Genomic DNA, 12,486 nt, shown 5'->3' on the forward strand with positions numbered 1-12,486 from the left:
TATATATATATATATATATATATAATTTTAGTTATTTTTTTTAAAACATAGAGCACTAAATAAAAAATAATTGGAAAACAATGATCTTCACTACTTATGATATTTTGAAGTTCTGTTTTGCACTCATGAGTTGTACTTGCTAACCCTCATCGTAGGCCTTGTCCAATTCCACATGTCAATGTATAAAAAATAATATGCATTTTTAAACACAAAAAATTATAAATGACTATATGATACCACAAAAATCTATTATAATATACCAAGCTTCCTAACTATGCTTTATTTGGGTCTAAAAAAAAATCTAATTTCTGTAAGGAAAAAAAGTATTGATCATAATACTTCAAACTCTCCAACAATATAAGAGCTTTACTCTCATAAATAACTTTAAAAGACTAATAGAATTACATAGAGGAATTGTAAAGCCTTCGATTAGTTATAAACTTATAGGTATAAAAAAGCAGGTGTAGATATACAATTCTTCTCAAATGATGAAGTGGTGGACAGACCTAATATGGTGGATTCAATAAATATTATGGTATCTCAACAAAGAGAAAAGTTAGGAGGTTCTTATTTTGTATTCTACCTTGCCAGTATCCGAAAGTTGAGTTTCTGATTTGTATGAAACTATAGGCATTGTATTGTCAGCATCATAAAAATGTCATCTGATCAAACCCAGAAGATGATGTACCAGTGTGACACACAAAAATCAATATGTAGCTATTTTTTATATTTATTTTCAAATTAAGAAATTAACTAATGAATCAGAATCTACAATTTTATACCAAGTTTATTGACATACATTCCTAAAATATTACTCAATAAAATTTTGGAATGTAAGTCACTAAATACCTCGTGACATGTGCAGTAAAGGATGCCCATGCAGATAGGGTTAATAGTTATAGTACAGAAACTGTGATGGTCACTTTGGGGTCATATGATTGGTGTAATCCTTTGCTTACCACAGCTTGACTTGTTGCAGGTCTTTTTCTGGTTGGTCTTGGTTTCCCAAGTTGACCTTTGTTCCTTTGTTTTCTAATACTTTTAACTCTCACTTAAGGTGGGCCAAAGTGCGCTTGTCACTTCCCATTACAGAGTTACATTGAAAATTAAATTAAACATCTGTATTATCAATGTATATCAATAAACTTGGCAAAAAATGTAATTTATAATTCAATTTTTCATATTATCTAAGTTTTAGTTTTTTAATTTCAAAAGGCAATACTTAAAAATCTCAATCTTCACTTATCTGTGATGCATGGACACTGATTTCTATACCTCAGGGTTTATATCATGAATAATACAGCATATTTGAAAGCTACATGAATTTTTATTTGAACAGCCAAGTTAGTAAAAATTTTGGCCTGGTATAGTTATGCCCGTGATTTATTGCTTTTCATGGAGAGATAAACTGCTTCTCCATTACAAATTCTGTCAATAAAAACCTTACAATTAAAAGAAAACAGATGTGAAAATGTTAACAGTTGAAATTTTTAAGATAAGTAAATTGAAACTCTTGCAATGAATAATGCATTCATTAAAAAGAAGAAAAAAGGATGGTATAAATTTTATTTCAAATTTTTCCCTTTTCTTTTCACTGTAGATTGCAGATTATTACTTTTAATATTAGGGTGTAGAAAGTAAGAGATAAAATATAGATTTTTACCAACTAAAAAAGCTTTGGTATTCATTTAGGAGATTCTTTTGCTCAGACTGACCTAGTTTTAATGGCTTTGGAAATTCATAGACAAATCTTTAATACAATTCTTTAGTAGAATATTTCATTTTGTACATACAAGACTTTTGTAATGTTTCCTGAAAACTTATTAAATTTAATGAATATGCATATAGTACATTTGGAGTTATAGTATGTATACTACCTGGTTACAAGATAGTTCCAAGGTAGATCTAATCGACCATCTTTTTAAAAGAAGAGTTAAGTATAAAAAAGATATTCCCATCTTGGAACTTCTAAATCACTGATCTGAAATATTTCTGTTATCTGAGTGTATGAATACTTTCCATCTAAAAGAACTGTTGTTACATTCTCTTCCAAAAAGCTTTATATATATATATATATATATATATACATATTTAATGGCATCATACTACCTACAAAATGCCAAGCAATGTCAAAATGTAGTTTTTATACATACTGTTTCATCACAATTTTATTTTGGCTGTGTTTGCCACGTCTTGCTGTTTTGCATATTCAAAGTTGTTTTAATATAATCTACTAAACCCTGTATGATAACCTTCTGGTAACATTCTGCATTTTTTAGTTTTCATAGCCAATGTGTGTTGTTAAGATTCATATGGTGACATTTTGCAGGTTTTAGTTTGCTCAGTAAATGTGGGTATGTGAGACCATTTGGTAGCGATCTGCAGGTATTAGTCTTCTTAGCCAGTGTGGGTCTGAGATCCACTTAGTTTTCTGAAGGTTTTTGTTTACATAGCAAAACCATAAATTACTGTTCAAATCACTCTATCTATTCTACATTGACATAAATAGATTATGATCTACTCAGTACAGTTGTATTTAAATTTTATCTGTGACTGTTTTCAAAGCTATGCTTCATTTGTACATCTTCAGACCACATGATGCGACATTATAAAAAGATGGGAACAAAGCCTGTACTAATAATATCATTAACAGAGAAGGAATAGTTATAAATGAGAAACAAGACATAGATAATTATATTTTCAAGGGATGATAATTTTTTAGTAAATGTACATCTGTACTTTGGGATGGTCAGAAAAAGTCCAAAACCAAAAGGATATATGCGTTGTTTACAGATGAGACTCCTCGGATCTATGCAGAAATGAAAGTTGCAACTTTTTTTCTTCTATATATATATAATGAATTACACTAAGTAAATGTTACATAAGTGAAAAATATATGTTCTAAAATATTTCTGAGTTAAAAATGAAATAATTTGCTATCATACACATTTTTCAGAACATTATATATCCAATATGCAGTTTTCAAAATGAGATCCTATGCATGTAATCATAAGAAAGAATGATTAATAAAAAATGAATGTGGCCTAATGCATTGCCATGTATTTGTAAAGTCTAGCATTTAATGAATGGATGGTATGTTTGAGAAAATAAATGCTACGTGGTCATCAAATGATTCACCAAACTTTTGTGATAAGTGAAATCACTTTTTGTATTCATAGTTTATCATCTTTTAAGTGCTATGCAATAACACTGCAGTCCTGCTATTTTTCCATTATTATGGTTTACAGAAGTGACAATTTGTGTTAATAATGTTTTTTAATATTTCTGATTAGATAACTTCTATTATGTTGTTTGAGCTCTTTGTAAACCATTTAAAATAGATTTAACTTTTTATTATAGGAGGCAATGGGAAAAGTAGATCTCCGACATTATATCTGTGGTCTTTGGGTTATCAACCGTTCTATAGATCTGTGGACGAGAGTAGAGAACATTTTCAAAGTAAGTTGCCATGTAGCAGAAATGGTTGGTCAGGTAAATGTAGAAATATGAAGACTAGAAATGTATGAAAATAAATAGAATTAATAATATAAATGGGACAAAAAGGTAACTAGGTAAAAATTATGTTATTTTCTAATTAGGATATTTGAAAGTGTAGCCTTTTTCCTCTTACAAAGAGTGTAATTTAGAATAAAACTAACATAGCAAAATCTAGGAATTTGAAATATGTTCTGGTAGCCAAAATAATTAGGAGTATGGGTTGTTCACACTTGTAAAAGCCTGTAATTGCATGTACTGATGTCATCATAGTGGTCAGACTAAATTATCCCTATGACTACCGGCGCCATTTTAAAATTCCTTTCTGCAAATGGTACTGCATTATATTCAACATTTAATTAAACCAGTTTACCATCAATATATATCAGTCGAAGTAACATTATAAGGTATGTTATAATTTGAATTTTTATGTTATGTAAGTTTTATTTACTTTGTTTCAAAGTAAACCTTTCAAAAGAATATTTAAACTGCAGTTTTTGTGTCATGTGATCCAAGTGCTTTGAAAAATATTGACTTTAGTAACCACATGAGCTGGCAAAATACAGGAGTTCCTATACTTTTTTGGATCAGAAAATTTTCATATTTATCTGTTATTTTCACTACTGCATCACTGTACTGTTTGGGTCTATTTGACCAACCTCATAACCACCATGAAAAATTAGGATATAAATATAAATTATGATTTTTATTATATTGACCTTTCAGCCATGCCTGACTAACATTACAGAAGTTACAATGATGTGGTGCACTTGCACTCATGTTACCATATCCAAGAATATAAAACTGACCTTTACAAAGTGACCTGTCTTGGCTGTATTTTAGTGGACTAGTATTTTGTGAAATACAGTCACATTTCAGTTATAATACATTATATGTGTATACAAATTATTACTATTTAGAAATAAGTTCTTAAATTTATTTTTTCTTAAAACATAGAACAGTAAATATAAAAGTATAGCAAACAATTATCTCTTCTAGTTATGAACTTTTTACACGTTTGCTGCTTGCTATAGGTTGCTAAGCCTCGCAAGTGGAGGATGTGAAATTAAATAATTTTTTTTAGGTTTTATATATACATTTTGAAATAACCAAAAATTATGAATTATCAAATCAATACCACAGAATTCCACTATAATTTATCAAGCTCAGTAACTAAGTTGTATTCGGGTCCCAAAAAATATGAAATTTTGAGCTCACTAATGTTTTACCTTACTGCTTGGAATAGCATGAAAAGAAAGAGTTTGCTGCATAAGTATTTTGCAAAGGCTCAGAAAACCACTAAGGGGACATTCTGAGCTTTCGATTGGTTATACACACATCATTGGGCGAAGTAGGTGTACGTAAGCAGGTATTTTCAAAAATTGAAGAGGTGGGTGGGGCCACCTTGTTTAATTCAATAAATATATTAATATCTCAGAAAATAGAAAAGATAAGAAGTTCTTATTTTACATTCTAGCTTGTTCGGATCAGTGATTTGGGTATCTATAGAATTTTTAGTTGGATGTCACAAACATCTAATTTGAACCAATTCTTCATTCAACATACCACGTGACACACAAAAATTTATATTTAGGATTTATTTTTAATATTTACTTTTAAATTAAGAAAGTAACTATTGTATAATACTAAAATTTGAATTATAATGTACAATTTGATACCAAATTTACCAACATACATTCATGAAATATTAGTTCAATAAAATTTTGAATGTGAGTCAACAAACGTGATGCCATAGCATTTTAATAATTGTTCAGTTTCATGAATGTTTTATTTTTATTATTTCAGAATTTCTGGGTTTTAACATTAACAATGATAGATAAAGAAGCATTAAAGTTATTTAATTTAGATGAAATATACTTAAGAACTATTTGTGGGTGAAAAAATATTCACATATTTGTACTTGCAGTTGAATTGCACTGGTCATATATATTGTGCTGTTGACATACTACATATTTCACATTCCAGTGTGACTGATACTTTCTATAAAGTATGAAAATTGTGAAATCAAAAGTGAACAAGCAGATTACCCAATACCTTTTCTACAGATTTAAGGGTATTTGAGTTTGAGTAAGCTTGGGTTTCCATCTGAATAATTGGAACCAGAAGTACTTTAGCTATAGCACTGGCTTGGTGAGGTAAATATACTAAATAGTATGATTAAAATATGTTAATTCAAAGTTGAGTATACAGTTGTTGGGAATAAGGGGGAGAATATATTAAATTCATTTTTACTGATGAATTTTTAGTGTATTTAAGCTTGTACTTATTACTTTTTACTACTCCAAACATGTATTTTTTATGTTATAACTTTCATACAATATTAAAGATAAAAATATTTATTGATTAAACTTTAAAACTTGTTTATCAAATTACATCTGTAGTGAGGACTTAGTCTGAGAAAAAAATATTTTAAATTCCCTCTAATAAGCTTCTTTAATGGAAGACTTGAGACAGTGGTTTACTCACTTCCACTCATCTTTAAACACTAAGTTGAACATTAAGAAAGCACAGAGAGAGACAAGCTTTAAAGTATCCCTAGCATTCTGTAAAATTCCTAAAAAACTTGTCAGAATGTTTTTTTTCCCTAGAGAAGCCCTACTTGGTAATTCCTAAATTTATATGTCTCTTACTGAGAAACTGAGTTGTGTAAAGCAAATTAAAAGTTTTCTGTTGCATGTTTCTGTTTATATATTATTTTATCAGTTTTTTCTAGCAATGTTTATTATGCATGTCCTGTTTCAAGACAGTGTCTCCATTGAATCGTTGTCTTCAGCTTCATCATTAGCATACTTCAGAAATGAATATCTATAATCCATAATACCTTGTTAACTGTTATTGTGTATAAAATATGCAATGATAACCAATGATAGTCTAAAGTTTATAGTAAAAACATTCAATAAACAAATGAGTCATGTCTGTAAGTTTATTCATTGCTATTTGTTTGAAATAAGGACAGCTTCTAAAACTGTTGTTTGGAAAAAAAATACCCTGAGAAAATAATAAATGCCCCTGAAGTTCCTAAGTTCTTCCCTAAAGGTGTTTGAAAACCTGGGGAGAGAAACAAAATGTTTTCCTCATTTTCAAAGCAAGCTGTCCTGTAAATAGCTTCAGCAGTCATGTTTCAAATACATGAAGTGCTTACTAGAATTACAAAGTACTTGACTCCCTCATCATCTTTTTCTGCACGTCACAAGGTTTTTGTGAGTTACATTCAAAATTTAATTAAACTACTTTCTTGTTGCATAGTTAGAAAGCCAGACAGATAGTGATAGTTATGGGACATTGTCTGTTTTTTCAACCTTATTGAGTAAAAAATTATTTAATGCAGTACTGCCATTAGTATAAATAAGTAAGGTTAAGTGTCATTGACAGTCAAAAAGATAAAGAAAACCCAGAGAGCAGAAAGCAGTATATCTGGCAACCAGCTTGAAGGGACAACCACTGGAAATACTTGGACAGTTGTCAGCAGACAACACACACAATTATAGAGCACTGGTAGCAGCTCTAGAACTCAGGTACGGAACCCAAAATCAGTCGGAAGTCTACAGGGCCAGGTTTAGGACGAGAGTCCGTGCTAAAGGGGAGAGCCTGAAAGAGCTGGCACAGGACTTGGAAAGCATGGCACACAAGGCCTACCCAACTGCATCACCCGATCGCCTCAAGTTGTTGCTGAGGGATCAGTTTGTAGATGCCTTTGGACAGTCCACAACTGAAAAGCACGTCCTTTATGCTTGGGTCCCCTTTTAGCACAACATGTACTGCATACCTGCATCATTCTTCCACATTTTGCTTCATACCTATCCAGTAAAATATCTGTTGTAGGTAACTCAATGTCTTCTTAACTCCGAGATGTCCTCCTGTTAAAGTATCATGGGATTGACGCAGTACAACTTCCCGTAACTTCCTCGGTATAACCGTTTGCCAATAGTTACCCACACTGGTCCCCACAACCTTGCAGAATGATAATCCTTTGTGATCTAACATTTTGATACTCACGAGGGTTTGCTGAGATGCAGAATATTTGACAAAGTTGCATATATGGCCATTCAGCTTTCCTGTCACATGGACACTATGTGTGTTTGGCATTTTACACTTAGCTGTTGGGACTTTCACAATTGGGGTTGGTAGGCGTCCCTCAACATGAACCACTATTTGTTTCCTTGAGGCTGACTTATTGGTAATATTCTTCTTACACTGACTCCTCATATGTCCTTGTTCTCCACAGTTCCAACAACCTTTCTGGGTAGCAGCCTTCCTGCTGTGGCATCTCCCCTGTGTTGAAGTTGCCAGCATTGAGTTCTCTCCTGCCCAGGTTTATTACACTGCCAGCAAAGTCCCTCAAACCTCTCTGAAAGCTGCCTTTTTCTGGCCTTGAATCCTGATGACTGTACCAACCTTGGTACCTCTGTGCTGAACTTAACGTAGGATTCAAATTCAAGAACTCTGGCCATTGCATCCTGCATAGTAGAAGTGTGTGCTTGCTTTACTTGTATACCAATGAAGTTATATCAAGTTGGCACACCTATGGAAGGAGTAGCCATTGACATTGCTGGTCCTTTGCTTCAAACTCGTGCTGGAAACAAGTACATTTGTGTGGTGATGGATTATTTCACCAAGTGGCCTGAGGCATATGCAATACCAAATCAGGAAGCTACAACAGTAGCTTCGGCTATTAGTGATTTCTTCTTCAGATTTAGTATGCCATACGAACTTCATTCAGATCAAGGCCGTAACTTTGAATCAGCTATGTTCCATGAATGCTGCAAGTTGTTTGGCGTACAAAAGACCAGAACAACACCACTCCACCCACAGTCCGATGGGATGGTAGAAAAGTACAATTGGACACTTGGACAGGAATTGGCAAAATTTTGTAATAGCCATCAAGACGATTGGGATGTCTTACTCCCTCCACTGTTGATGGCCTATAGGACAGCAGAGCATGAAACCACTGGATACACTCCAGCAAAGTTGATATTTGGTCTGGAACTTCGGTTGCCAGTGGATCTGATAACAGGACGCCCACCTTATTTAGAGTTGCCTGAAAATGTGTCAGAGTTTGTGAAAGTGTTATCGGAAAGGATGTATGATATTCACCATCAAGTGCATTCAAATTTGAAAACGTCTGCTGATTCGATGAATTTATCTTATGATAAGAGATCTACTGAAGTTAGTTTTGTACCAGGAGACAAGGTGTGGTTGTATAATCCCAGGAAAACCAAAGGAAAGTCTCCTAAGTTGTCTTCTCCATGGGAAGGCCCATATGACATAGTGGATCATCTCTCAGACGTGACTTTCCGAATAACATGTGGTCGGCGAGGTAAGCCAAAGGTGGTGCATGCCAACAGACTTTGGCATTATCATGGTCCAAGACATTTCAGTTGGAACGAAGTGAACAATGGAAGACATGACGCTGCTGAAGACGTGTCACCTGAAAAAGCCACTGTCAAAGAAGAAAGTCTACCCTGTTTTGAGAAGGGAAACAGTGAAGCCCTTGATGAAGTTACTACCACTGATATGACTGTTACCGATAATAGGACAATTCCCGATGGAGCAGATGAACCCCACGTGAAGCAGAAGCCAGCGAGAGAAACCAGTACAGAAGAAGATACGTCCCGTAAAATTAAGAGACTTTGTTGAATTTTAATTTTTGTGTTTGTAAATTCTGTACATTTAATTAAGTTATTGTTAATTATCTATTGGTTTAATGTTAGTGGCTATTGTTCGGGACGAACAATAGTAAGAAGGGTCAGTGTTACGACAGCGGAAGTCACGTGACGCTAGTAACACGTCATGATATTCAAGATGGATCATGTCTGTTCGTGGCAACTCTGGTCTTTTCTACGCGCCCTCTATTCTTATATATAAGTGCACCAGATAAAGCGAAATTAATTAATCGGAATAGAATTGCAGACAGACAGAGGCGGACAATTGAGTCAAGCGCGGTAGTGGTCGTAAGTGCGTGACTCGCTGTGAATTCTAGCGTGTGTTTAAGTTAAAGTACTTGTGGAAATTAAGTGTATTGCAAAGTTGAATTGAGAAAGAATAAACCGGTTTTATTTAAGAAAGGACTTGTATCACTGAAGTTTCTCGGAAAGAATTTCTACGGAAAATTAACAAACGAACAGAGAGACGTAACACAGATATCTATAGGTGTGGCCGATAAATTGGCTTATTGGATAGAAAACTGGATGGATAGGAAAAACAGACGGTTTTTACAAATTGAGTTCACTTAATCTGGATGATTGTCATAAGTGTGGTACGTTTTGGCTCAGTGTTAAGACCTTTGCTGTTTTTGATTTACACCATGACTAAGATGGAGGAATGGATAATAAATTACTTAAGTTTGCTGATGATATTAAGGAGGATATTGAGGAGGGTGCTGATTCTTTACAAAATTATATTGAATGTTTGGTGAGATGGGTTATTACATGGCAGATGGTTTTTAATTGTAATAAATGCAAACTAATGTATTTCATCTATTATAATTTGAATTATGAATATAATTTTGATGAGTTTTGTTACGACAGCGGAGGTCACGTGACTCTAGTAACACGTCATATTCTCGAAGCTTCGTGAATCCTCGGAAGGTTACTAGATTTCGGTATTCTTTTATATATAAGACGGTCAAGACGTGACGGCAGTAATGTAATGAGTAATTGAACTGCGGACAGAGAGAGCACGTGAGATGTTCGTTGTGAATTATAGCATTTGTTATAGCGTGACTGTGGAAATTAAGTGTATTGCAAAGTTGTATTTAGAAAGAATAAACCAGTTTTATTTAAGAAAGGACTTGTATCGCTAAAGTTTCTTCAAAAAGAAATTATACGGAAAATTAACTAACGACCAGAGACGTAACAGTTTGTTTATTTAGAGTAAAGCCACATTGGGCTATCTGCTATGTCTACCGCAAGGAATCTAACCCTAAACTTGTCACTGACACAGCGGGGGACAATGTTTATGGTAAGGATCTCAATAGTGTTATCAAAGAAAAAGATCTTGTTGTTGTGGTTTAATGTAGCCTTAAGCCATCCAAGTAGTGTACTATTCCTAGTGGTAAGGCGAATAATATTTTTGGCTGTATCTAAAGAAATATTGAATACAAGGCTATAATTTCATTTAATAGCTAGCTGGTTAGGCCATGTTTGGGGTATTGTGTTTAGTCTTGGGCTCATCGCCTTAGGAAGGACTTTGAATTGTTGAAAAATATTCCAAAGAGTGCTACTAGGATAACTTCTGGGATGGAGAGGTTTTTATACAATGATAGGTTAAGACCTCTGAATTTGTTTTCTCTTGAATATATAGATGAGTTAGAGGGGGTCTGATTGAGGTGTTTAACATTATCATATTATTTCGTGCGTAATGGTGAGTATAGTACGACTAGAAGACACAAATATCAATTTTGACAAGGCAGGAGTCAGCTTCAGCTAACACAATTTTATTTTACTTTTCAAACAGGGTAGTTGACCTTTGGAATGGATTGTCTTCAGTTGTGATAAGTACAGTAAATATAAGGGAATGCAAGAGAAGGCTTGATAAATATTTGAATGTTAAGTGTTGGCTTTGGGTTTGTTTGTTTTTGTTAAATTTAAATAATAGGTTGAACAATAGCCAAGTTTGTGTTATATTTTCATTTAAAGAAGGATTACATTTCGAGCAAGTGCTTTACGTCAGATCGTACAACTAACAACAAAGGCGCATGCACAGAATTCAAATAACTTGCGTGCGTAATATTTGGAATGTTGAGCGTGAAATTTCTGGGCAAAATTACGTCTTTTACATAAAAATTACAGGTCATGAAAAGATAAAACAAATTGCAATTAAAATTTAAACAAAAAATGGAAAAATTAAAATCTATAGAAAGAAAAGTGTTCATTAAACCAGATGGTTGTAGGGTCCACAGATTGTAGATAAATATTTTTTCCCGTCGTTCTCTATTGTGAATGTCTGTCGGAGCACTAATAAGTAATAAGCACGAATCAAAAAGTCTTCAACTGTATGGTTGTTGTTGATGAACTGTTAGCCTAAAGATGTATTCTGCTCTATTACCGACTCTGTGACTCTTGTTTTGCAAATTATGCAGTAAATGATACATTCCGTGATACATGTAAAGGACTGTATAATGTCGAAAGTTGTGTTTTTTTTTCTTCTATATGTGTGGTGCTATTTATATGTGGGTAGGTTACACACCTGTTTCTTTTTTTTTTACATGTGTGAGTCCTGGAGTGTCATTATGTTTTTGTTTAAGGTCACTGTGCACCAGAATTTCTCTTAGGTTTTTGTCATGTCTGTAAGAAATAATGGGTGGGTCCTTGAAAAGCGATAGGATCTTCAGTAAGTATTGTGTAATTGTTTAGTATTATATATTTGATCATTTTGTTGGCCTGATGGTATGTTAGCACAAGTGGAATACGATCAGTGTGGTCTTTCCTGGTAGGGTTGAGTGTTTGCCTCTGGATATATAAACTAGCTTTGGTGGCTGCATCGTGCATGAGAGAATCAGGGTAGTGTCTTTTAGAAAAGAAAGTTTTCATGCCTTTGGATTTAGAGATATAGTCGTTATCATCACTACATAGTTGCGTAGTCGTAGAAATTGTAAGTATGGTATTGACCTTATGTTATTGTACGGGTGGGAAGATTCGAAATGTAGGTACGTCGTGTGCGAATGTGTTTCTTTGTAACGTATACTAGTGGTCAGATGATTGTCTTGTATGTATTAGTTAATGTCGAGAAAGGGGAGTGTTGTGTCAGTTATATCCCACGTAAATTCTAAAGAAGGGTGGAAAGAGGAAACAAAATGTAGAAAAGTTTCTAAATCTGATTTAGGCATGGATGCAATCCCCAGTATACCGTCAATGTAGCGAAGATACATCATAGGTACTGATCCATAGTATTCAGGGGCGGACTGGCCTATCGGGATACCGGGACTTGTCCCGGTGGGCCGATAGTCCAACTCGATTTTGGGCCGATCTA

At 33.8% G+C, this 12,486-nt stretch overlaps 1 protein-coding gene across 1 annotated transcript in view; it reads left to right on the forward strand.

The window, feature by feature from the left end:
* LOC106469532 (lysophosphatidylcholine acyltransferase 1-like) overlaps nt 1-12,486 on the forward strand; it is a gene marked incomplete at its 5' end in the record, with an annotated part of 58,421 nt that overhangs the window by 40,917 nt on the left and 5,018 nt on the right. Inside the window, one exon of the mRNA XM_013930031.2 lies at nt 3,361-3,459. Within this exon, the coding sequence (XP_013785485.2) occupies nt 3,361-3,459 (99 nt within the window). The remainder of the gene's footprint in view (nt 1-3,360; nt 3,460-12,486) is intronic.

The sequence above is a fragment of the Limulus polyphemus genome, unplaced genomic scaffold (genome assembly GCF_000517525.1).
Source record: "Limulus polyphemus unplaced genomic scaffold, Limulus_polyphemus-2.1.2 Scaffold3532, whole genome shotgun sequence".
NCBI lineage: Eukaryota > Metazoa > Arthropoda > Merostomata > Xiphosura > Limulidae > Limulus > Limulus polyphemus.